The sequence below is a fragment of the Natrix helvetica genome (genome assembly GCF_964273705.1).
Source record: "Natrix helvetica genome assembly, chromosome: 5".
Lineage (NCBI taxonomy): Eukaryota > Metazoa > Chordata > Lepidosauria > Squamata > Natricidae > Natrix > Natrix helvetica.
In genome coordinates this window covers 129528156-129555029 of record NC_138551.1, presented here as the reverse complement: position 1 = coordinate 129555029, position 26874 = coordinate 129528156, and the positions used below count along the sequence as shown (strand labels likewise).

General features: G+C 46.3%; 1 protein-coding gene across 1 annotated transcript; it reads left to right on the top strand.

Moving 5' to 3' along the window:
* Positions 1 to 916: 916 nt before the first annotated feature.
* LOC309393753 (vomeronasal type-2 receptor 26-like) lies at positions 917 to 26605 on the top strand (the record flags this gene model as incomplete). The annotated part of the gene is made up of 6 exons (XM_081956248.1): positions 917 to 1143; positions 1585 to 1873; positions 14724 to 15518; positions 23578 to 23790; positions 24384 to 24510; positions 25695 to 26605. 6 exons carry the CDS (start codon positions 917 to 919, stop codon positions 26603 to 26605), a joined length of 2562 nt encoding a protein of 853 aa, XP_081812374.1.
* Between the last annotated feature and the right edge of the window lie 269 nt (positions 26606 to 26874).

The window sequence follows — 26874 nt, the reverse complement described above, 5'->3', positions numbered from 1 at the left end:
AAAGTAATATCATAACATCAGCAAAGAGGCATTTATCTCCTAAGGCACGCTTACTTCATGCCTTGATTTTGACATCTTTTCACTCATTTCTTTTAACTTTTCTCCCCCATCCCCCTCTCTTTCCTTCCTTCCTGCGTTCATTCCATGGGGAGAGAGGCAGCCCTGATTTCGTTTTTTCTAACCTCTCTCTCTCCCCTCCCCCCTCCCTCTCTCTCTATCATTTTTTTTAACTCTGCAAAATTCTGGTAACTAGTTTTTCAATAAAATTGATTTTCTTCTTGGAGACAGGCCATACTATAGCATCAGCCCTTTTGTGTGGTGCCCTTGAGCATTAGCTTTCAAAATAAAGTACAGCTGCAACTATTTCAGTTCTGTGATATGCTCTGGCATTAACTGGTCCCTGGAGTTTTGTCTTTTATCACTATGCCAACAATCTCAGATTTATTTGTTTCTTCAGCCACAGGTGCTGTGTATTCCCTCTGGGCTCAGTTTCAAGCATGGAGACCCCAAATCTCTCAATTCTAGATGATGGCTTTAATTCGATATCTGCCCCTGTTATTATGAATCACATGGGGATTATTTCCCTTTCATTTCCCTCCAGAGAATTTCCCAACAATTTCTTAGTCCAAGAATTGGTTGAATTATCCAGGTATCCCTCCTGAGAGGGAGAATTATGATAAAAGTTTCAGCTCTGCTCTTTGGCCGAATCCTCCAGGGGAGACTTTGGGCAGAGAAATATGGAGTTTTGGGACAGGCAGGGTCTGTGCTCTCTCTCCTTTCCAGGTGAAGCTGAGTGTTTCTCTGTGTTTCAATCAGGAAAGTCACTGGATCATATTCCACCTTGTGAGAGTCCTTTGAATTCTTCTAATTCTTCTTTAGAAACAGAAAAGGGATTCATTGATTCACCCCATGAATGATGGACCTCCTGCTTCTGCTTCTGATGCTGCTGGTGTCCCATCCAGTCTCTGGGAAGCTGAGAATGAAATGCCCGCAGAGTTTGGAACACCAAGATGGAAAAGGATCACAGAGCTTTTACAGCCCAGGAGACCATCTCATTGGTATAGTCATCAGTGGAGAGGAAAAATGGCATATAAAGTTGCTATTCAACGTGGCTCCTTCTCTTCAGTTTGTTTTTCGTGATCCGTAAGTCATTCAGGGTGATAGAGTTGCACTCCCTCCATTCTAACACTCTCCTTCTTTTCTGTTTTTATTTTTCATTTATTCCTATATTGGGGATTATGTCAAATTTCTGCAATGATTTTGATTTCCATGGCTTCTCTCTTTTGTCTGATTTTGTGAAATAAACTCAAATAAAAAATAGTCCTGGAAAAAAAAGCTGAAAGGGCTGCAGGTTATTTTCCTCTCTCAGTTCAATCCTTAATTTATCACTTGAATAATGAATTTTATTTAAAGTAATGGTGGAACCAGTTGTAGTTGCTGTACCTCAGCCAATTTCCATATTTGTATAACTGATCATTGCTTTTGGATCAATGTTGGCTTAAGGCTCAGTAGGCTTTTGGAGGCTTATATATTTTTTAAAAGTATTTGTTGCTGCCCATTATAATAACTTTTTTTTAACAATAGGGATGTTTATGGTGTTGCATATGTCTTAGCATTCATTTTCAACATTCAAATGGTGAACAAGAATTCCCAGCTCCTTTACAACCTCACACTTGGCTACAACATCCATGACAACTATTGGAGCACTTTCCGCACTTCAGATGCCTTGCTGGACATTCTCTCCACTGGAGAAGCCAATGTCCCCAACTACGGCTGTGGAAGGAAGGAGAACCTTCTGGCTCTTCTTGATGTAGCTAGAAGGGCCATCTCCATCCAGGCCTCAACGTTAGGAGGCACCTACAAAGTCCCACAGGTTTGTGTGTGTTTTTCTCCTTCTGGTAAAGTGAGGGGTGGGTGGTGGTGGGTGAGCAATAAATGCAATCATGTCTTCTCCATGGAATTCAAAATCTGCTTTTCTCCATATTAGCAAAAATGTCAATATTTTACCCAATTACATTCATGTTGAGATTAATCATAAAAGGCCTGAAATGCAAGCAATACATTCCTCGGAGAAGACATTCTACCAACTATTTAACTCATCAAAAAAATATCCCTTGTTGTTGGGGCCTCTATTGGCATCTTCATTTCCACATATAAATAATATCCAGTCGGATTGATAGAAATAGTAGCATTTTATCTATCTAAAAAGTGGAATAAAAAGGACTCTAGCAATTATAGGCCAAATAGACTAGCAGATATTGTGGCTGAAATGTATGCCTGGATCCTCTTAGTTAAACTTGAGAAAAATGCATTTCTTGCAGAAGAAACGGACGGTTTTAGGTAGTGAACAACTATATAGATTTTATAAGAAATATTGCATGTCAATATTCTAATATTGGTAACAAATTTGTCTTGAAATATCTAATCTATATCAGCGAAGTAAAACACAGTTTTGCTGGCTTTCTAGATGTTAGTGCATTTGTCATAATTAACAGAGAAATATTATATAGGAAATTGATTGCCCTCAAAATGGAGCTCCACCTGTTGGCCCTGATCCAGGCTCTTTCTCCAGGTCCTTGTTTGAGAGGGAGGTTGGGGCTCAATGGAGCAATGAGAAGAAGGATTGATACTTACCAAGGAGGAAGGGAAGGATGCATATTTGAACCCTTGTTATTCTCTCTTCATATTGACAATTTACTTCAACTAATGAAGGATCCAAAAACACATCATAAATAAATGGTATTTCTTTCTTTGACAAAATTAATAAATTAGTGAACCAGTGAAATGCAGTGCACATAGTTTCCAGTACTTGGATTTTAGAAAGGCTTTGACAAAGTAAACCACCATCTACTTCTTGGTAAGCTAAAAATATATGGGATAGACAGCATCACCCCCAGATGGACTCAGCCTGTGGTCCTCAGTGGAACTACATCTGTATGGAGGGAAACATGCAGTGGGGGACCCCAAGGTTCTATTTTAGGCCCAGTACTCTTCAACATCTTCATCAAGGGTTTGGATGAGGGATAGATGGGGAACTCATCACATTTACAGATCACACTAAACTGACCGGAATAGCCAACAGCCCAGAAGATAGGCTCAAGATCCAGATGGATCTAGATGGACTTGAACACCGGCCTATCTAACAAAAGGAAATTCAGTATAGAGAAAAGTAAAGTAATACAATAGCAGAGTTGGAAGGTACCTTGGAGGTCTTCTAGTCCAACCCCCTGCCTAGGTAGGAAACCCTATACCGTTTCAGACAAATGGCTATCCAACATCTTCTTAAAGATTTCCACAACTTCTGGAGGCAAGCTCTTCCACTGATTAATTGTTCTAACTGTCAGGAAATTTTTCCTCAGTTCTAAGTTGCTTCTCTCCTTGATTAGTTTCCACCCATTGCTTCTTGTTCTACCCTCAGGTGCCTTGGAAAATAGTTTGACTCCCTCTTCTTTGTGGCAACCCCTGAGTCTTACACTGAGGCTAGAAAAACCAAATGTACAGGTACAGATTAGGTGAAACCTGGCTCAATAGCAGGAACTGTGAAAGGGATCTTGGAATCTTAGTGGACAATCTCTCAAATGTGAGCCAAGAATGTGTGGCAGCAGCCAAAAAAAGCCATTGCAATCCTAGGCTGCATCAACAGAAGGATAGAATCCAAATCACGAGAAGTATTGGTACCATTTTATGCCTTGATAAAACCACCCTTGGAATAGGGCATTGATGGCGAACCCTTTTGGCACCAAGTGCTCTTGTCAGGGGTGCAATCTGGAAGAGGAATTGACCAGTGTGCATGTTGGTCCATACATGTGCACCAGGCAGCTCCTCTTCCAGTTCCTGGCACAGCCATGCCCACAAAGGCCAGCTGATTGTCGTGCTCACATGCACACAAGAAACCCGGAAGAGCAACGGGCAAGGCCACGCATGCCAGTCGACATGGCTTTGCGTTCCACTTAGCCCAAACTAAGAATCTGAAGCAGAGGGCACCATTTCCCCTCCTAGGGCCTCCATGCACCCCATTTTTGGCCTCCCCAGCCCCCAGAAGCACTCTGCCAGCCAAAAGCTTTGGTCTTACTTTGCAGCTTCAGTCCGTGGGGCTTGCGAAGGGAAGGCCTGCACTCAGCCAGTGGGTGGGGACTGGCAAGTGGGTGGGATGATTTGGGCGGGGCAGCCTCATGGTCCCACGTGGGCCGGATTAATGGCTTCAGTGGCCTGTATCCGGCCCGTGGGACGTAGTTTGAGGACCCCTGGTATAGGGTCTCCTTCTTGAGCAGGGGATTGGACTAGAAGACCTCAAAGATCCTTTCCAACCCTTTTATTTTGTTATAAGTTCTGTTATGGATACATATGTTTAGCATGCTAAATACCTATTGGAACAAGCTGATTTACACTGCGATATTATCATACTTACACATTGGATTATATACCCTGTGAGGAAGACTTGGGTTCTTTTCTAATAATAATTATATGATAATTAATACCGGTAAATCAAGTTCAAAAGTTATGGTCTTTGGGAAATGACATCCTAGCCATAGATGGTCAGCCAATAGAGCAAATAAGACCTTTCCTTACCTGGGGTTGTTTTCTCTGAGACTGAATCTTGTCTCCCTCATCATCAAAGGAGCTCAGTTAGATCAAAGTCATGAGTGAAAGTGGTGCTTAGATGAAAACCTCATAGCTCTCCAGCTTCCTCAGCCCCAATTATTGAAGTATCTGAGGCCAAGGTTTCCCCCATGTTCTTACATCAATCTGATGTTTGGGGCTTCAGAGAGAAACCACCAGCAGAACCAACCCAATCACAGCCTCCGAGCAGTATCTTGGGGTGGACAAAGGAACTCCAGCTGCTGCCCCTCAGAGCTGATTTGGGAATTTACACAATTTCGACTTTGTCTAAAATCAGAAAATATGGGTATTGGCATAAAATTTAACCTTTGGAAATTAACAGACTCTGAAAATTGTGGCTGTTAGAACAGACAAAACTTCACTTAAAGACCAATTTTGGATTGTGTTACTGACAAATTGTATGAGGAACTGAGGTCTCCCTTTTTCTTGTACAACTGGAGAAGAAGCTAAAAAGATTCCTCCACAAAGAATCTGGGCCATAGAAGCATTAAAATATGCAGCAATCCTCAAAAATTATAGTAGGCCGTTTATTGGAATAGAATACTTCAGTTGGCATTTGCACATGTTAATCTAATTGTAATAAATTGTAGGGGTGAGATACAGTAATATGATTTATATTGTTTATAGTTTTTAAATTTATTTATTATTTTCCACTTTTATAATACAATCTTGCTAATATTCTGTCTTTAATATTTTAAACAATGTATAATTAACAAATTATTCTAATGCCTTCATGAAAACAAGATTGGATTTATTAAAATATAATAGTTTGGACTTGATCTGACCCCAAATATAACACAGCATTCTTCATTGTGCAAGGTTTTTGAATGCAGCTCAGAATCTGATAAGTCCAGTGAAACTCTGAAGACGAAGCTATGGATTATCAGCTTTTATTTCTGCAGAAAGCAAAAGACTGGATGACCTTTTTGTCTCCCACCTTAACAGAGCAGGCAGAGAGAGAAAAACAGGCATGTGCCCAAAACGTTTCCAAACATCTTATAGCTTGCACAGAACGTCATTGCTATAGAAACATAATTTGATATCACGCAAATTTCATGATTTTTGTCAGCGCTCTGAAAACCATAGACTGTAGAAGGGAAAAGAAATCCATTTTTTGGAGTATAACTCATAGCTTTGTTAGGGAATGTTGAACACAAATTTTAAGGTACAAGCAAGGCTACTTGGCAGATTCCACATTTTACTTTTCACAAGACGTTACTTTGCTAGGCTAAGCTTGGCAATACGCCTAGAAGTTTTATCTATGTAGTTGGCATGTTAGGTTACAATGGAGCTTCTCTCAACAGCAATTTAACAAAAGCTGAATTAGGTTCCACTCTGTGTATGCTCTAATGCAGTGATGGCAAACCTTTTAGAGACCGAATGTCCAAACTGCAACCTAAAACCCACTTATTTATCTCGGAGTGCCAATACGGCAATTTAACCTGAATAATGAGGTTTTAGTTTAGAAAAACAACTCATACATGATTAACGTCTTTTCTCTGAAAAACCCCCCACAATAACAGCCCTTTCAATGATACAAACATCTATTTATTGAAAGGTAAACATTTGCATTTGGCATGCTTTTGATTTATGTGACTTTTGCTGTTGAATGCACACTGATAATTTTTCTGACCTTGATTCATACTTTGTAAGTTTGAGAGCAAAACATGCAGCACTCAGGTAATTTGTTAGTCCAGGGGTGTCAAACTCAATTTCAATGAGGGCCCCATTGTGGTTGACTTCGGAGGCCATGGTGGGCACGGCCAGCTCCCACTGCTGCTGTGCTCACTCTCCTTGGTTGCCCATGGTGTGTGCAGGAGGTCAAAGTATGTGTGTCAGAGGGAGGCCCACTCCCTCTCCTTACGAGATCTAGCCTTGTAACCAAAGCATCCTCAATGATAGGATGGGAGACCACCAGGAGAGGTCAGGAGGATGGGACAAGAGATGGTAAAAGGCAACAGGGCTGTTGGTGATCAAGTGCTAAGGCAGGATTTACCTCACACCCTCACCCTCTCTCATTATAATCTCCTTTTTCCCCTTCTTTTTCCTTCCCTCTTCATTCTTTCTTCCCCTCTTTCCTTGTTTTTGCTTCCTTGCTCTCTTCTCCCCTTTCCGTCTTTTTCTTTGTCTTTCCTGTCCCTTCTTGGATGCTCCAATGTAAAAGGGGAAACATTTATTGCCTTGTGATCAAATGCCACTTTTGCTAGTAGTTTGTTGCCACTGAAAAGGCTGAGGACAAACCAGGCTCAGTTTATTCCATGCTTGCATTTCATGGGGACAGACTACAGGACAGCAAAACTGTCAAAATGATGGCTCTTGTAGTTGATCAGAGCTCCTCTGTTTTTTATGTACAACAGCTTTAGCATTTAAGAGCAGAGCTAAGTTAGTTGCTTTTCTATGAATACATAATGATCCTTGAAAGAGCTCTTCCGTAGGGACCCTGCCATGGTCTAATTCAGACTGGAAATATAGCAAAGGAAACTCTTTCCCCAATTGCTTTGTCCTTTTTTCCCCTATGGAAACAGCTGTTTGCAACCCACAAGGAGGGGATACTTTCCTAAGAGCTCAGAATTCAAGGATACCAATGTGCCCATGACCACCACCAGATGGATTCGTAACTGGCTGACCAACCGCACTCAACGTGTAGTCCTCAATGGAACTGTATCTATATGGAGGAAGGTATGCAGTGGAGTATCCCAAGGCTCTGTTTTGGGCCCAGTACTCTTCAACATCTTCATCAATGATTTGGATGAGGGAATAAATGGGGAACTCATCAAATTTGCAGATGACACCAAGCTGGCAGGAATAGCCAACACTCCAGAAGATAGGCTAAAGATACAGAAGGATCTTGACAAACTTGAACATTGGGCACTGTCTAATAAAATGAAATTCTAAAAGAGTAAGGTTCTACATTTAGGCAACAAAAACGAAATGCACAGGTACAGTACAGTTGGTATCTTGCTCAACAGTAATTACTGTGAAAGGGATCTTGGAGTCCTAGTGGACAACCATTTAAATATGAGCCAGCAGTGTGCAGCAGCTGCCAAAAAGGCCAACACAGTTCTAGGCTGCATCAACAGAGGGATAGAATCAAGATCACGTGAAGTGTTAATTAGGACAAGAGGAGGAGCTTCCGGCGATGGCGGTCGCCTCCTGAGCTCCTAAGAACGCCATGGAGCTCCCGACTGGGTAAGGGACTGCTGCCGGCCCTCATGTCATCGGAGGGCCGAGAGTTGGACAGCTTGACCACCCTGGCTTGTTTTGGGCTCGTTTTGGCCCGCCAGGGTGGTCGGGGGAGATTGGAGGAAGAGGAGGAGCGGAAGGCTGTAAACGGCCGGGAAACAGCTGGGAAGCTATGGCGGCGGCGCAGCGCGGCGTGAAGATTGCTGGCGGTGAGAAAAGGCACCGGGGAGAAGAACGAGGCGCCGGGGAGGAGAATAAGGCTGGGAGGCAATTGGGAGGCAATTGGGAGAGGCAGTTGGAGACGGCTGCGGCAACAGGACGAGTGGAAAGAGTGGCGCCGCGGCCAGGGACTCCTTTCTGGTATCCTGCTGTATCCTGGCTGCTCCCATGCCCCCCCCCCGGGCCTTGCCGGCGCCAGCAGAGGACGTTAAGTTTACGATCTTGGAGGATTGTGGAGAATTTTATCCTAATCCTAATGCAGCATCTCATGATCCGTGGAGAACTTTGGAGCGCCGTGTGGGGGGCCAAGGTGGAGTGTGCCCACCTGGGCGTTTGGATGGAAACCAGGAGTGAGGGCGAAGGTATAAACAACGGTTGGGGGTGGCCTGGAACACCGGAGGCCATTGGAGGCCCTGTTTCAAGGCCATGGATAGGCCTGAACAGTTACCTAGGCCAAGAACAATCGGGCCAAGAACGCCCCCCCATCTGGAACCACCTTGGACTGTCCCCCACCTTTCTGTCATCTTTGCCATCTCTCACCACTTGAGGATATTCGATCATTTCCCGCCCCCCCCCCCCTCATGCAAGTACTAATCTGGACATTGGACATTGAAGCCTCCTACTTCCTATTGAGACTCTATCCCGTTCACCAACTTTTTATCATCAGCACCCTTACCCCACTGGGTTTTTAACAATTTATTCGAGGTTAGACCTGCTCCGCCTGCGGGAGGCCCCTCTCTCGCAGGCATGGCCCTTGGCTCTTTCAAGGGCCCGCCTTGATGACGGGTTCGTGGACCCCGAGAGGTGCAGGAACCGGAAGCTAAGGGGATTTTTAATAAAATGTTTTTTATCTTTTTTAGGGGGTCCCAGGGTGGGGGGGGAGGGCTAATCAGACCGGGAGGAGGGCCAGAGCCGGGCAGACAGGTGAGTCTAGGAAGGACGGGGATGCGGTGGAGGGGGGGAATATAAAGGTCACTAAAGCAGAGGGTTGCCCTATTACAACGGTCGCGGGGAGGAGGGGATGCGAGGACAGGATAAGATCTCAAGGTCGGTTGGGAGACCGTGGCTGCTGGTTACGCCCGGTCGCTTGCACCAACCCCTGCAGTCTAGGTGGACAGGTCATACAGAGCCAGGGCCTGCGGTTGATGCTTTGTAACGCAAGGTCTGTCACCAACAAGGCCCCCCTCATTAATGAGTTGATCTCAGAGGGGGAGCTAGACCTTGCAGGGATAACGGAGACCTGGCTGGGCCACGAGGGTGGTTTACCCCTCGTGGAAATGTGCCCACCGGGTTTCCGTGAATTCCATCAGCCTCGGGCCCTGGGTAAGGGTGGAGGGGTGGCGGTGGTTATGCGGGAATGTTTAGAGCCGAGGGAGTTCACTGTCCCTCAGATACCCGGGTGTGAGTCCCTTGGTGTGAACTGGGGCCCAGGGAGGCAGTGGGGCTTGCTGATTGTATACTTGGCTCCTCGCTATGCATCAGCAGCCCTGCCCGAGCTCCTCGAGCTAATCTCTGCGACGGCAGTTGAGACTCCCAGACTTTTGGTCATGGGGGACTTCAACTTGCCGTCAACGGGAGCGGCTTCCGAGGTGGCCCGGGAGTTCATGGCTTCCATGACGGCCATGGACCTGACCCAATTAGTGCAGGGCCCCACTCACGAAGGGGGCCACACACTGGACCTCATTTTTGTATCTGAACAGTGGACGAGTGATCTGGGAATAGGGGATTTAGTCATCACGCCCCTGTCATGGTCAGACCACTCATCCCTCCGGCTGGACTTCCCAGGCGCTATCCCCCACCGCGAGGAGGCGGAACCAGACTCTATAAACTGGTACCGCCCCAGGCACCTGATGGAATCTGATAGATTCCAGACGGAGCTTGGGCCAATTCCTGTAGCCTTGTCCCGCTCCCGCTCCGAGGACCTAGTGACTGCCTGGAATAGGGCGACGACTGGGGCCTTGGACCGGGTTGCACCTTTGCGACCTCTCCTGCGGCATCGACCCACCCGGGCTCCTTGGTTTACTGAGGAGCTTAGGGTGATGAAGCGCCACAGGAGACGTCTAGAGAGCAGGTGGAGGTCCTCACGCTCCGAATCTGACCAAACACAGGTAAGAGCCTATTTGCGGACTTACCTTGTGGCAATAAGAGCGGCCAAACGGAGACATTGTGCTGCTCTTATTGCGTCCGCGGATAGCCGCCCTGCCGCCCTGTTTAGGGTGACTCGCTCCCTTCTATCGCAGAGGGTGCGTGAGACACCCTTACAGGGTAGAGCAGAGGAGTTTGGGGAATATCTTCAGGACAAAATCGATCAGATCCGGAGCGGGTGGACCTCCGTCAGTGGACCAGACGAGCCGCCAACAGCGAGTCTTGAGAGACCACTATGGGAGGAGTTTGACTCTGTTGCCCCCGAGGATTTGGACAGGTTACGTGGACGGCTGCGACCCACCACTTGTTTAACGGACCCGTGCCCCTCCTGGCTGGTACTGGCAGCCTGGGAGGTGACACGAGGCTGGCTCCTGGGCCTGGTGAGCGCATCACTGGGTGAGGGATACTTACCAACCGCCTTGAAAGAGGCGGTGGTGAGACCCTTGCTCAAGAGGCCTTCGCTCGACCCAATGGAGCTAGCTAACTATCGTCCAGTCTCCAACCTCCCCTTCGTGGCGAAGGTTGTTGAGAATGTGGTGGCGCAGCAGCTCCCGCGACACCTAGACGAATCCGATTATCTAGACCCACGCCAGTCCGGCTTCCGACCCGGGCACAGCACCGAGACAGCCTTGGTCGCGTTGGTCGATGATCTCTGGAGGGCCAGAGATAGGGGTTGCTCCTCTATCCTGGTCCTATTAGACCTCTCGGCGGCTTTTGATACCATCGACCATGGTATCCTATTGCGCCGGTTGGAGGGGATGGGAGTCGGAGGCACCGTTTTGCGGTGGTTCGGCTCCTACCTCTCCGACCGGAAGCAATGTGTGTTGACAGGGGGACAGAGGTCGTCCCTGAGGCCACTCACTTGTGGGGTGCCACAGGGGTCGGTCCTCTCGCCTCTCCTGTTCAACGCATATGTGAAGCCGCTGGGTGAGATCATCCGTGGTTTTGGGGTTGAGTACCATCTCTACGCTGATGATACTCAGCTGTATATTTCAACCCCAAACCACCCCAACGAGGCTGTCGAAGTGATGTCCCGGTGTTTGGAGGCCGTCGGGGTCTGGATGGGGGACAACAGACTCAAACTCAACCCCTCCAAGACCGAGTGGCTGTGGTTGCCGGCACCTCGGTTCAGCCAGCTGACTCCATCGCTGGCCATAGGGGGCGAACAGTTGTCCCCTGTGGAGCGGGCGCGCAATTTGGGTGTCCTCCTTGATGCCCGGCTGTCAATGGAGGACCATGTGGCAGCCGTGGCAAGGGGGGCATTCCACCAGGTTCGCCTGGTGCGCCAATTGCGCCCCCTACTGGACCGGAGTGCCTTGCGCACGGTCACTCATGCGCTGGTGACGTCTCGCCTGGACTACTGCAATGCCCTCTACATGGGGCTTCCCTTGGGACGCGTCCGGAGACTGCAGCTAGTTCAGAACGCAGCCGCGCGGGTTATTATGGGAAGTACTCGTTACTCCCACGTAACACCTCTCCTGCGCGAGCTGCACTGGCTACCTGTAGCCTTTCGGGTGCGTTTCAAGATATTGATCACCATCTTTAAAGCGCTCCATGGCGGAGGACCTAGTTATCTGCAGGATCGCATCCTACCACACACGTCCCTGCGACCTATCCGCTCACACAGGGAGGGGCTCCTCCTGGTGCCGTCTGCTAGACAATGCCAGCGGGCGACACCTAGGAGTAGATCCTTCTCTGTGATGGGCCCAACCCTCTGGAATGACCTCCCCCCAGACATTCGAACTACCACCGACCTCCGTTCCTTCCGGCAAAAGTTAAAGACCCACCTATTTCAATCAGCTGGCCTGGCACTTTCTTAGTTTTACCTCCTGGGATTTATTTATTTTAATTGGGTTTGGGGTTTTACAGGTTTTTAACGTATTATATTTATTATTCTATTACAGTCTCATAACCTCCTTCACTTATGTATTTAATTTAATTGTTTATGTATGTATTTTACAACGTATTTTAGTGACTGTACACCGCCCCGAGTCCTCTCCGGGAGAGGGGGCGGTCTATAAGTGTGAATAATAAATAAATAAAATAAATACTTTATAATGCCTTGGTAAGGCCACACTTGGAATACTGCATTCAGTTTTGGTCACCACAATGTAGAAAAGATGTGGAGACTCTAGAAAGAGTGCAGAGAAGAGCAACAAAGATGATTAGGGGACTGGAGACTAAAACATATGAAGAACAGTTGCAGGAACTGGGTATGTCTAGTTTAATAGAAAGAAGGACTAGGGGAGACATGATAGCACTGTTCCAATATCTCAGGGGTTGCCACAAAGAAGAGGGAGTCAAACTATTTTCCAAGGCACCTGAGGGTAGAACAAGAAGCAATGGGTGGAAAGTAATCAAGGAGAGAAGCAACTTAGAACTGAGGAGAAACTTCCTGACAGTTAGAACAATTAATCAGTAGAAGAGCTTGCCTCCACAAGTTGTGAATGCCCCAACACTGGAAGTCTTTAAGAAGATGTTGGATAGCCATTGGTCAGAAACGGTATAGGGTTTCCTGCCTGGGCAGGGGGTTGGACTAGAATAATAATAATAATAATAAATTTTATTTGTTAGCCGCACCCTCTCCAGAAGGACTCGGGGTGGCGTACAATAAAAACACATAAAATATACAAATATAAACAGTACATATACATATACATATGCATGGAGGAGGTAAACAGATGAATAAAATAGAATTAAAATTTCAATTTAAAATCCCCTCAATTAAAATACAAAATACACAATTAAAAACCCGTCAGGAGCGATATGGTAAAACTATGGTTGAGCCAGGCCGGCTACTTGGAAGAGGTGGGTCTTGAGCTTTGTGCAGAAGGAGCGGAGGTCAGAGGTAGTCCTGATATCAGGGGGGAGGTCATTCCACAGGGCTGGGCCCGTCACAGAGAAGGCTCTGCTCCTAGGCGTCGCCCCCCGACACTGTCTGGTAGACGGCACCTGGAGAAGTCCCTCTCTGTGCAAGAAGACCTCCAAGGTCCCTTCCAACTCTGCTATTGTATTGTATCTCAGGGTGGGGAAGGCTATGGGGGTCCTAGTGATAGAAGAGACCCTCAAGGCCTCTCCAACCCATTAAGATACCTCCTGCTTTTCCCTCCCTTCCTGCAACAAGGACTCACTTACTTTCCAAACCTCTGTCTCCTCTCTTGTTTCTCGGCTTCTTTGCCTTTGAATAAGGGAGAGGAGAGTTGGCTGGGAAATGCTTTTTGTGCCGAGAATGGACGCTCCTGGGTGCTATAATATTGTGCAGATTCAGGCACCCATCTTCTTTTGCAGAGTCAGGGATCCAGAAACTTTCATTCTCGTGGGTGGGGAAAGTGGTTACCTGCAGGTCTCCTGCTCCTCCCCCCTCCCCCCAACTACTTTCCACTTAGCTACTTAATGAGGCTTCTTTGTCTCAAGGAGCAGCAAATGGGGCCAGACAGAGACAGGCAATCCAAGTGTGTTTGGCAGAGAAAGCATACTTCAGCCAAGGCACCCAAACTGCTGCCAATGGTGTGGGCGACAGCTGAGCATGCAAATGGGGCCAGACAGAGACAGGGAGGGTAAGAGAGTAATCTCTCTCTCTTTCTCTGTGTGTGTGTGTGTGTGTGTGTGTGTGTGTGTGTGTGTGTGTGTCTGTGTGTCTGTGTGTGTGTGTGTGTGTGTGTGAGGGAAAGCGTGCTTCAGCCAGGGCACTCAAACTGGTGTGGCCGACACCTGAGCAGGGAGGCAGGGTGTGTTTGTACTTTCATCCACATTCAAGCAGGGCCTCTTATTTCCCCCCCAGCACAGTTGGGGCATGCAGGCTGCTGCCACCTAAGCACCATGATTGCCCCCTCCCCAGCCACCAGCCAGCCCCACCTGACCTGCTCCCTGCCGGCTCCTGAAAAGCCTCGCCATTCTCTTCCTCCTCTTCTTCTTCGTATGGTCGTCCTCCTCCGCCCAAGTGGCAGTGGGCTCCAAAGGACAGGTTTTCATTTCTGCCCTGGGGCAGAAAACTCTGGTGGGCTGGAAGTGAGTGTGAATGGCCTGGCTCTCCAGTGCTTCCTGGGTCAGTTGGAGGCTTCCTTCAGCCTTCAAACAGTTGCAGGGCTTGTTTGGGGTTTTTTGCTTCCAGGTTGGTTCAGGAGGCTTTCCAGGGCCAAAATGGAGAAGAAGAAAAAAAAAAACCTGTGCTTTCTGCACCCCATTTTGGAGTGGAAAGCCTCCTGCACCAACCTGGAAGCAAAAAAACCCAAAACCCTGCAACTCTTTGAAGGCTGAAGGAAGCCTACAACTGAGCCAGGAAGCAGTGGGGGGGGGGGGGAGTGGGAGGGACATTCACACTCACTTCCAGCCCGCGAGAGTTTCCTGCACAATGTGAGCGCCCCCCCCCACTGCATACTCATGTGTCCCCCACCCTGGCCCTCCACAAAGTCCCGAAAACCAGCTGGCCGGCAGGAGGTGCGCCTGCATGTGGATGCTAGTGGAGCTGGGCTGGGGCGGCTGGCGTGCCAGGAGAGGACGCTCTGCATGCCACAGGTTCCCCATCACGGCTCTAATCCTTTCAATTCCTTTTCCAGATCAATTATTTAACAGCTTCAGAGGCTCTGAGTGATAAAAGTCGATTCCCCTTTTTCCACCAGATGGTCCCCAAAGAAGGATTCCACTACCCAGCAATTGTCCAGCTGCTCCTCCACTTCAAATGGACCCTGATTGGCCTCTTTGCTTCAGACACAGAAAAGGGAGAGAATTTCATGAGGATTTCCCCTCCTGTGCTTGTCAGGAATGGAATTTGTGTGGTTATATCACAACTGTTCTCAACAACTGGACATACAGCAGCCCTCAGGGATTCCCTCTCTAAGTGGAGACAAGTCAACGTCTTTGTTCACTTCATGGAATATGATGTCATTTGGGACAGAATTCTTCCTTTCCATTTAACACTTATGTGTCTGCCAGGACCCATTGAGGGGAAAGTCTGGATCCTCACAAATTTTGCAGGGTATGAAATGGACAAGCGCAGACTTCTCAAATACATCCATAGTATTTGGAACTTTAATTATCTGACAAAGAAAAGGCCAAAAGATTCTGCCTTTAAACCCCATTTCTTTGTGGAAGAAAAGTTTCAAGATCATTATTTTCATTGTTCTCTTTCAAAGAATGTCTTTTCTGTCAAAGGCCGCAGAAGATGCACCCAGAAAGCCCCACTGGAGACCCAGTGGAAAAGGGACAGAGGAGGGATCCAAAATCAATACCAACCTTACAGTCTCACAAAGACTCTGGCCCAGGCCCTGAATGCTGCCTATTCCTCCAGATCGAGGAGGGGAAAGAAGGAGGAAGAAAAGATGTTGGGGTCTCCAAGGCTGCAGCCATGGCAGGTATGGGGGGGTCCCGATATGGATCCATTAATCTTAGATCCTTTGGAGAAGGAAACCAGAGGAGAAGGAGGGGAACCATCTCAACAGATCTGGCCAATTTAATTACTCTGGGAATTAATGGTTCCAAAGAGTAGATACCATGGCATTTTTATATTTAGCAGTGCTAATGGAAAATGTTGTATTCTTTTTAAAATTAATTCCTGTATTTGTGGGTTTGTGATAAGCCTGGTGGAATTCTATCTTCCTTCCGTCCCCATTGCACGTGGGTCTGTGTGCAGCTGGACAGGCAGCTAAGCCCCCCTATTCTCCTCCAATGAAAGGGAGCCTGGCGTGGATCTGGATGCTTTATTGGGAGAAGAGGGCAGGTGAAACTGAGGAGATGCAAAGAGTGGAAATCAAATTTAAAGACGAGATAGGCAGCATTAACTAACAGCCAGCAAAGAAGCAGCTGGAACCTCTCCAGGGATGCTCCGTGTGAGGGAGGGAGGGGTCTCCGGATGACCAGGGGTCTCGTTCACAACGGCTGCTTCCGTTTTCTCCAAACGCTGACAGAAAATGGAGTCTGGCTTCAGACCTTATAGTGAGGCTTATCTGCCCCCGGCCACTAGGTGGGGCTAGAGCAACAACAGCACAACAGTTATCGTATTTTTCAGAATATAAGACCCACCTTTTTCCCTCAAAAAAGAAGCTGAAAATCTGGGTGCGTCTTATACATCGAATACAGCATTTTTTGCCTTCTGAAGCCCCACCCCTTTCACCAAAATGGCCCTGCATACCCTTATGGAGGCTTTCAGAGAGCTCCTGGGGGCTGGGGACGGCAGTAATGAGCAAATATTGGACTATTTTGCCCCCTCCCCCATCCCAGCAGCACTCTATAAGCCACCATAAAGCTATGCATGCAATTTTTTGACAAAAGACGGGCTTGTTTTTTCGAAAAACAGGCCAATTGCTCATTTCCCCCGCAGGGGGGCACTTTGCAAGCCCCCCCAAGGCTATTCATGACTTTTTAAAGGGGGGGGCGTTTTTACAAAAACGGACTGTTTTGGGGAAGTTTGCAGAGTGGAAAAACTTTTTTTCCCCTCTTAGAAAGCTCTTTAACTGGTTGATGAGAATTACATTGATCAAGGGCTTTGCCAGCAAAAACAAAGTCTTAGGTGCTGCAGATTGTCAGCGATTTCCTTCTCCAGCACATGGATAAATACACCTGGAAACATCTACCTACCTACCTACTCCCCCCTCTCTCTCCCTACCTCCCTTCTGTATTTCTCTTTCTATCACTTTTTATTTCTCTCTCTCTATCCCTCTACCTACCTACTGCATTTCTCTATCTCTATATCTCTCTCTATTTCTCTCTTGCTATCCCTTTATCTCCCTCCATACCTCCCTACCTAACTATTCTCTCTCCCTCCCTCCCTCCCTCCCTACTGTATTTCTCTCTCTCTCGCTATTTCTCTCTCTCTATCCCTCTACCTACGTACCCCCTCTCTATCCCTACCTACTGTATTTCTCTCTCTATCTCTATCCCTCTACCTACCTACTTTATTTCTCTATCTCTATATCTCTCTATATTTCTCTCTCTCTATCCCTTTATCTACCTCCCTACTCCCTAACTACTCTCTCTCTCCCTCCCTACCTACTGTATTTCTCTTTCTCTCCCTCTACCTACCTACCTACCTGTTGTGGCCCAGCAGGAGCCGTTGGAGCTGCCACCAGACTCCGAGAGTGAGGATCCCTATGAGTCGGCTCTGGAGAATGAGGAGGACCTTGGGCAGGGTTCTCACTCTGAGCAGGGATCGGAGAGTCTGGTCGGCCACCAGGAGGCGCCTGAGGCATGCAGCAGCGGTGAGAGCCAAAGGAAGGGGGCTCCTGATGCCATGCCTTGGAGCAGTGGGGAGGAGTCACGGGACAGTGAATCAGAGATCAGCAGGGAGTTCTTGGATGCTCGTTACCGCCGCGCCCACAGAAGCAGGGAGCAAGGGCGCAGTTATCGGCGGTAAGGGCTCTCAGCTGCTGATAAGTAGACTCCCCTTCAGGCTATAAAAGGATTGACTGAGCATCCGCCCTTTGCAGAAGTCAACAAAGGAATTATTAAAGAAGTTCGGTCTTGGAAACGTAGCATGCTGGATAGCTACTATCGTGTCTCGTGTCTGTGAGCCTTGTCGTGGAGGTTTACTGCCAAGGATCTGTCTGTCTGTCTGTGCAATAAATCCTGTTAAAGTAGTATTGTTCTGGAACGTGTTCTGTGTGGGCGAGGGAAGAAGGGGGGGTCAGAACACCTACCTAATGTATTTCTCTATCTCTATATCTCTCTCCATTTCTCTCTCTCTTTATTCCTTTATCTACCTACCTACCTACCTACCTACCTAACTACTCTCTCTCTCTCCCTCCCTACTTACTGTATTTCTCCCTCTTTCTCTCCCTCTACCTACCTACCTACTTTTTTTTTAAAAAATTGCCTCTTCAAAACCTTGGTGAGTCTTATACTCCGGTGCATCTTATACTCTGAAAAATATGGTACATGTTGTGGCATGACAACCTTTATAAATTAGGAGGAGACCCTGAGACCATCTAGACCAACCCCTCCTCTCTGAAGGAATCCCAGTTCAAGCTTCTCTGACTGATGGCTGCTCAGTCTTTGCTCTCAGATGATCCATGAAGAGGAGTCTGAACTTCTCTGCTTTACTGGCTCAGCTCTAAAACAGCTCATCCTTTTATGATATTTTTTTTCTCTCATTCAGTTAAAATCTCCTCTCTTGTAACTGAATTCATTTTTCCACGTCTGACAGTCTGGAATAATAGAGAGCAGATCTTAACACTCGTGTGTAACAGGAGTCAGTTATTGGAAGAGGGTTGTATCCGGTGGTGGGATTCAAATCTTTTTACTCCTGGTTCTATGGGCATGGCTTGGTGGTCTTGTGACTGGGTGGGTGTGGCTTGGTTGTCATGTGATTGGGTGGGCGTGGCTTGGTGGTCATGTAACTGGGTAGGCGTGGCTTGGTGGTGATGTGATTGGATGGGTGTAGCCAACTTGACATCACTCATGACAAGGGGTACCTTGCCTGGCCTCTCCTGGCATCAACAAGATACAATCTCCCTGTCTATTTATTTACTACTAATGAACATCCAAAATACACAATTTAATCCTATGTATATATGCCATATGTGCACATGCATATTACAAGGTATACTGTGTGTATAGGCACACAAAAAGATACATTATCTACTTTATACACTGTATGTGTATGTACACACACACATACACACACACAGAGCTCTTCTAAAACTATACACATTCAACCTCACTTATTGTGTTTCGAAAAACACATCCAGAGTCCACTTTCTGCCACACATTTAACTATCACTTCTGCACATTTGAACATTACACAGGCCTTATGTTCTTCCCTATCCTGCACATGACTGTTAGAGCCAGAAGATGTCATGGATTGAGTAAAATGTGGCAAAGCTCACTTAACAACGCTCTTGCTTAGCAACCAAAATGTTGGGCTCAATTGTCATAAGTCAAGGACTGTCTCTGCCTTCCTCTGCATGGCAGCCTTGTCCTAGTAAACTCCTTCCCTTTTCTGGCAATTTTCCTCTCTGTTAGAGGCACCAAAATAATCCAGAGGATATAAGGTCTCCAGCTGGAGCACGGGGTTGGACTAGATGGCTTCCAAGGTCCCTTCTGACCCTACTAGAGCAGGGCTTGGACTAGAAAATGACCTCCAAGATCCTTTCCAGCCCTTTCAAACATTGTTGTGCTGTTTGAAAGAGTCTTCTGAAGCCATGGTTTGTGTCCTTCCTTCCTCTCATTTCCCCTCCCTCCCTCCATGTATCTATTGACCAATCCATCCAACTAGATCTCATTCACTTCCTCCTCCCTCCCTCTCTTTCTTTCTTTCCCTTCCTTCCATAACTCCCTCTTTCTTTCTTTCTTTCTCTCTCTCCTTTCCTTTCTTTTCCTTTTCTTTCTTTTTCCTTTTCTTTTATCTCTCTCTTTCTCTCTCTTTCTACCCCTTCCTTTCCTCCTTCCAAAGCTAGGAGATCCACCTGAAACAAAAACTTTGGATGAAACCGCCCATTTTACACACACACATAAGCACACACTCTTCCAACCAGCTCTGCGCCTTGCCTCATTGTTTGATTTTACTTGTGGGCCGGTGGCCGAAGTCCTTTCCAAGCGCCCGGCAGCATCGCTCGAATCCCAGAAAAGCCCGGCTGATTAACTTACTGGGACACGCTTCGATCGGTGCCTCTTCTGCGCAGGCAATCTTCTCTCTCTGGAGCAGGCAGAGAAGGGTGACTTGCAGGGATAAGTGTGTGTGTGTGTGTGTGTGTGTGTGTGTGTGTGTGTGTGAGAGAGAGAGAGAGAGAGAGAGAGTGTAAGAGAGAATAAGAGCGAGAGAGGGGGGGGAAGAAAAAAGAAAAAGAGAGTGAGAGTGAGGAATCAGAAGCTTTTCAACCTTGTGGGCCACCTGGGAGGAGGCGGAAACGGGGCGAGGACCTCTCCCCATTTCCTCTGAATCTCCCTCCCTCTTCCCTAAGTTTTTCTTTCCTCCCATCCATTCTCTCCCCCTCTCCTGAGAGCAAGGCGGCGCTGCTTTGCCTGGGAGTTTTCTGGGCTCTGGAAGGGGCAGCAGGGGGGTGGGGGGTTCGGTTCCCCAGAACTTCTTTGGGAGAAGCGTCATTCTGAACTCCGCGTTGGGGGTCGTGTGCGTGGGGTGTCCACTGAGGGACTTTTAGCCGGAGGCGCCTCTTGCCAGGGGGGAAATTGGAGTGGCTCGGGTGAGCCAGGAGGGACGATTGAAATCTGTTGGCTGAGCTGGTCAATCCCCCCCCCCACCGGTTGGACCTGGCTGAACTTTCCTCCCTCCGTCTGGTCACTGTGGAACTGCTGGAGCCTCTTCCCCAACCCGCTGCCCAGTTATGGGCCCAGCCTATTCTTCCCTGCAGTATTCGGGTGGGGGAGGGTTCCTCTGTTTGGGGGTAGGATTTGGCTGCAGAAACGCAAATGGGTGGGCAGCCTTGGAGGGCTGTTCACCCTTCCCCTTTTCCTCTCAGTCCTGCAAAACCAGAAATCTCCCCCGCTCCAAGCAGCAACTGAGACTGTGTAGGGGGGAGGAGGAAGGGGCAGGAGAAGAAGATCTGAAAGATCCCAATTCTGCAGCAAGAGGAGTTTCTGCAATGGGGAGGGGGAGGGGGTAGCCCCAGATTCCAAAGGTCTTTTAGCCATAATTTCCATCAGAGCAGATATTGGGGAGGGGGTCAAGGAGGAAAAGGGGCCCCTGACTCTCCCTCAGACCCCCAGGAAGGAAGGAAGGAAGGAAGGAAGGAAGGAAGGAGGGAGGGAGGGAGGGAAGGAAGGATGGAAGGAAGGAAGGAAGGAAAGAAGGAAGGAAGGGAAGGGAAGGGGAGGGGAGGGGAGGGGAGGGTGAGAAAGGAAATGGGAAAGAAGGAAAGGATGAAAAACAGAGGGAATGGGAAGGGAAGGAGAAAGGAAAAGAGAAAGAAAGGAAAGAGGGAAAAGGTGAAGAATGCTGGAGTGGTCGGGAGCAGCCAGAAGTGGGCATTCGGGAGCAGACCAAGATGAGCAGGAGGTCACGGCAAACACAGGCAAACAGGCTGGGCGGCGTGCCACATGGTCAATCCAAGGGAGCCAAAGAGCAGCTGCAGCTATGACTCTAAGGCCCAAGCCAAGGCGTGCGAGGCAAGTAGCGGTGGGGCAGGGCATGGCCAGGCAGAATTTTTACTATTGGTTCACCCAAACCGGGCCAGATCGTCTGAATCCCACCACTGGCTGTATCCTCCCTTCCCCAACTGAAAGATTGTTTCAATTGGAAAGGGGGCTCCCAGACTCCTCTTGATCTTCAGCTCTTTTCCTTGTTGTCTTTCCTCAAGGCTAAAAGCAGCTCCTTTCAACTCTTCCTTGGCTTCATTGTCCTTCCCTGAAGTTCATGTAGATTGTGTGCAAATTCTCCTCCACGTGTGATGCCTGCAAGGGGACCTGGTCCTTGAGTTGGGGTCTCCCCAAACCAGAACATTCACTTCCTGAGATTCTTATGGCTGCATTTGCCTTCTTTCCATGGACATCTCCCGGCTGACTCAGATTCTGTTTCCAGTTAACTACGATTTTGAGATCATTTTCACAAACATACATATCAAATTTGCTATCCTTCATATTTCTTCCAGTCCATCATTAATATTCTTATATGACACTCTATTGTTAGTCAAGTCCTAGTAGATAAAAATCAGATACTTTTCTGCTGCTTTTTACTTATGAACCCTTCTCTGTGTGCTAATCATAAATATTGTTTCTCGAAACTTGATATTCATCTTATAAAATTTTATTTTATTCAAAAAGGTAAAATACAAGTTTTGGAAAATAAAACTATTACAAAGACAAAACAAAACTAGATAAAACATTAAAAACAGACAAAGACGTGCATATTGTCTCCCTAATTGAATACAATGCAGCAATAATAGTTTCTCCCACTTGCAAAATAGGCCCACAATTATAAACTATATATCTACTGGACTTGTCATCTATCTGCTGTATATAAAAAACATAGTTAACAGGCAATCCAACAATACAGTTAAATTTCAAAAGTTCAAAATTGTCTGTTATCTGCTATTGTATTTAACTCACAGAAAATTTCTACCACAGACCAACACAATCATTACCTCTGACCCATCCATAATCTGTCCAGGGTTAAACATCTCTGATTGTTATAATAAAAATACATTTCCTTAAAATTTTAATTAGAATCTTTCCCAACAACTGCTTTCCATTCCCCAAAGTTATAGGATGTCCTGTAAATGCAAACACAACTCTTAAGACTTGCTTCCCAGTTAAATATGACAAGTTCATTCCCCAATCTCCCTCAATGTTCTTGAAAGAATCCATTTCATCAGTCATCCGTTCGGTCCACTTTGAGTCTTCAGGGTCCATGGCCTCTCCAGCCATCTCCAAGCAGCCTCCCTTCAAACCAGACTCCTCCTTCAGGGATGCCAGCAGCAAGTTAAGTTCCAGTCCATCCATACAATCCATCCTATTCAACAATTGTTGCTTGCTTCTGATTATTGCCTTTAAGTTGATTTAAAACCATCGTTATTTTATCAAACTTTTAAAATGAAGTTTCAAATAAGGCTTCTAAGTTGAAAGACTTTATATTCTTTAAATCACATCAAATTAGCTTACTCTAAGATCCTATTAATTACCGTATTAATGACAACATAGAATAATTGACGACCAAAGGCAAATTTGTATCCATCACATTTAGGTTTCATAAGAAAGATTTAAAAGGGTTAAAAATTATTTGAGTATCATTTTGAAGACAGTTTTTATCCACTTAGTTATCATACAATCCACCCCTCAGGTTTCTAATCTTATCGCAAAATTATTTCTGAGTCCTTTACTGAAATCCAGTTCTATCACCAGAGTTCCCATAATCTATTTAGGAAGTGTAATGATGTGTGAGAATTATTTTTGGGATGAGGGGAAGAGAGGCTGCCTAGGGAAGGATCAGATAAGAGGGGAAAATCCTGCAGCTGCATAATGGGAGAGAAAGAAACTAACTTTTCAGACTGAGAAAAGAGCTGGTGGGAGATTTGTTCTTTCAGATCTGCAAAAAAAAATTTTTTAATGTCGTATTACAATCAAGTAGAATTAGCACATTTAGAGATGTTTTCCATCAGGATGACCAGGGAGAAGATTAGCTTGACAACTTTCATCTTGATCAACCCATGCTTTCTGGGAAACCTGTTGTTTTCAAAGAGTTTATGGGTCATCTTTTTTTCTCTGTTCATTTTATTTGCCATTTGATCTAGAATGTTCCCTATAATTGACCAATTGTGTCAATTATATTTTCTTTATATTTTGTCACTAAATGATTGACAAATTTTTCTCAAACTTTCTCCTTCACTTATGAAGATTATGGCAGTATTTTTATCCTATTTAACCATATTTGGAGATTAGACAATTGTAGAAGAAAGATTCAATGTGGGAACAGAGAGAAGAAACAGAGTTTTCTGCTTTTCAAATTCCTGGATGTTCCCATTCTAGTTTCACCCCTTTCTGGAGAAGAATGAATTTTGGAATATTTCTCACTTTAAATTGTACTTGGACCAAAATGGAGAGATAACAGCAGATCTGGGCATTCGGGTCTTCTTGGTTCTCCCCAAGAAGGATGTTGTGGAAAAGACTCTGGCGTATTTTCAAAAAGAGAGACTTTCTATCAAAGAAGATGCTCTTTCAGGGCTAAAGTTGCTTAATAAGGTGAGAGAAATTTTGGTGTTTTTTCTCTGTTTTCCAGAGCCTGAGGTCCCATTTCAAGTGGGCAAAGCCTATAGTCTCCAGGGTGGTTGGCATCCCATGCCAGTTGGTGTTATCTGATTGTAGTTCTTCAACAGATGGGACCTACAGTAAGTGGAGGGGCTTTGCCATGTTTTATGGAAATCTTTCAAGATCTTAATGGTCAGAGGTTTCTTTCTTCATCACAGTTTTATTCTTTATTGAAAAATCTAATGGAATAGAAATTTTCTAAATCTTTTACAATGAATTTTATTCTCAGTTTTAATATGAATATATCATCATATGTAAATCTTTTTTCAATTCCATCTCTGCTGACTTTATTAAGTAGAAAATTCCTTTATTGTAATGTTAAATGCAAAAGCAAAAGGGAGGAACTAAATGAAGAATCTGCCAGTAGTTAGTTATACCTCCTGCATCTTCTTAGAAGAAGTCAAATATTTCATATTTACTTACATGAAGACCAGAGGCTATTTGGCTAATGTCAGTGTCTATCTCTATTTTCCATGAATGTTGACTACTAACACATTTTCTTTGGCATTCCTTGTTTTTCTGCTCAGTCCCTGCCTCAGTCCAACTGTGCGGAAAATTGTCATCCTGGATTTGTCAAGAGGGCTCGAGAAGGAGAGCCAGTTTGCTGCTATGACTGCGTTCCTTGTCCGGAGGGAACCTTCTCCACTCAGGAAGGTGGGTCACACTGAGGAAAATGGGAGGCTTTGTGGAACTGGATCCATCCAGAACATTTTTATGAAAGTGCAAGTTAAAAGACACAAGCTCATCTTTTTTTAATTTTTAACATGCACAATTTCTTATCTAAAAGGAAGTAAACCAAAAAGACTTTGAAGGAGGGGCTGGGAAGAGATGGGAGGAGGGGGTGGCCGACTGGGCAAGCTTTACTAACAGCAGAGGAAATATCTCTCCTGCTTTCTAGTCTGGATATGTGCTGCTAAATTCACCTTTCCAGAAACACCTGAGTTCTTTGAAACTTGATGAATTGTTTTAGGTCCACCTTCTGAAAGACCTTGCAATTCACTGTATATTGGATCCTCCCCTTAAGGATCACCGAGAAGGTGTCACTGGTCCATAATGTGGTGCTATGGATAGTTATGGAGGGAACTCATTGTACAAATAGTCTGCCAGTCATGTAGATCAATCAGTCGGAACAGAGCTGGAAGGAACCTGAGAGATCTTTAGTCCTACCCCCTGCTCAAGCAGTGATGGCTAACCTTTTTTTCCTCAGGTGCCGAAAGCCCATGCGCAAGAGAGAGAAAGAGAGAGAGCGCATGGATGTGCCGATGTACATAATGCAATGCCCCCTGCGTGCCCTGTCCCCCCCACATATGTTCATGTGACACCCCCCTCCACTCCACCAGGCATGTGTGCACCCCCGGGCCCTGTTTTTGGTCCCAGGAGGTTTTAGGGAGGCCTGTTAGCACCAAAACAGGGGGTGGGGGGCTCAGCACCCCCAGCGGCCCATTTGGGGCCTAGCAGACCTCCCTGAAGCCTCCTGGAATCAAAAACAGGGAATGGGGGGCACTGCCCTCCTGCATGCATGCATATGCATCTCCCATATGCACGGCAGAGACCCAAAAATCAGCTGGCTGGCAGGAGGTGCATGCACATGCACAGTGGGGCTGAGCTGAGTGACGGTTCGCATGCCCACAGAGAGGGCTCCATGTACCACCTGTGACACGAGTGCCAAAGGTTTGCCGCCATGGCCCTATACCATTTCAAAGAAGTGATTGTTTAATAAAATTGTTAAGAAATACTTCGTGGAAAATGCCATTGGTATCAGCTGTTATCCAAAGAAAGTATTTCTGTAAGATAAAAGGACAGAATATTAAAGAAATATCACTTTTTTGCTTTTTCAGATACCAAAAAATGCACCAAATGTCCAGATGATAAATATCCAAATGAGGACAGAGTCCAATGTATCCCCAAAATTATAACCTTCCTGTCTTATGAAGAACTTCTGGGCATCATCCTGGTCTCTTTTGCCCTACTCTTGTTCCTAACTACAGGCCTTGTTTTAATCATCTTCATTAAATATGGAGAGACTCCCATTGTCAAAGCCAATAATCGGGACCTCTCCTACATCCTCCTGGTCTCCCTCCTGCTTTGCTTCTTGTCTCCTTCTCTCTTCATTGGTCAACCAAGGAAAGCCACCTGCCTTCTCCGACAAACGGTCTTCAGCATCATCTTCTCAGTAGCCATTTCTTCTCTCTTGGCCAAAACCATCACGGTGGTGCTGGCTTTCTTGGCCACAAAACCTGGAAACCGAGTGAAGAGATGGTTGGGGAAGAGCTTGGCCAACTCCATCATCCTTTCTTCTTCTGCTGTCCAAATTATCATCTGCTCCATCTGGCTGGGACCTTCTCCCCCCTTCCCTGACTCTGACCTGCACTCCCAGCTTGGAGAGATCATCCTGCAATGCAACGAAGGGGCCGTTGTCATGTTCTACATCACCCTCAGCTACATGGGCTTCCTGGCTGCCATCTGCTTCACGGTGGCTTTCCTGGCCAGGAATCTGCCTGGGGCCTTCAACGAAGCCAAGCTGATTACCTTCAGCATGCTGGTCTTCTGCAGCGTCTGGGTGACTTTTGTGCCCACCTACCTGAGCACCAAAGGGAAATACATGGTGGCTGTTCAGGTCTTCTCCATCCTGGCCTCCAGTGCTGGTCTGCTGGTCTGCATCTTCATCCCCAAGTGCTACATTATCCTTCTGAGGCCAGAGCTGAACACAAAGGAGCATCTCACAGCCAGAACAAATGAAAAAGCATGAGATATAATACCATTATGATATTGGAAGAATTGTTAAAGTTTATTTTATGTGAAAGGAGATATGCTTTCCATTTAGATATTATGCAGGAGTCAAAGAAAATGTTTATATGTTTCAAAATAGAAAATCATTGAATTGTTCTAGCTCCCTTCCCTTTCAACTTAATAAACCTTGCTGAAAGTCATTCAGAGGAATTTGCTGTTCAGGAACAGCTACTGAATTTGACACCTTTAAAAATAATTCAGGCACTTGTTCCTACAGCTAAATGTGTG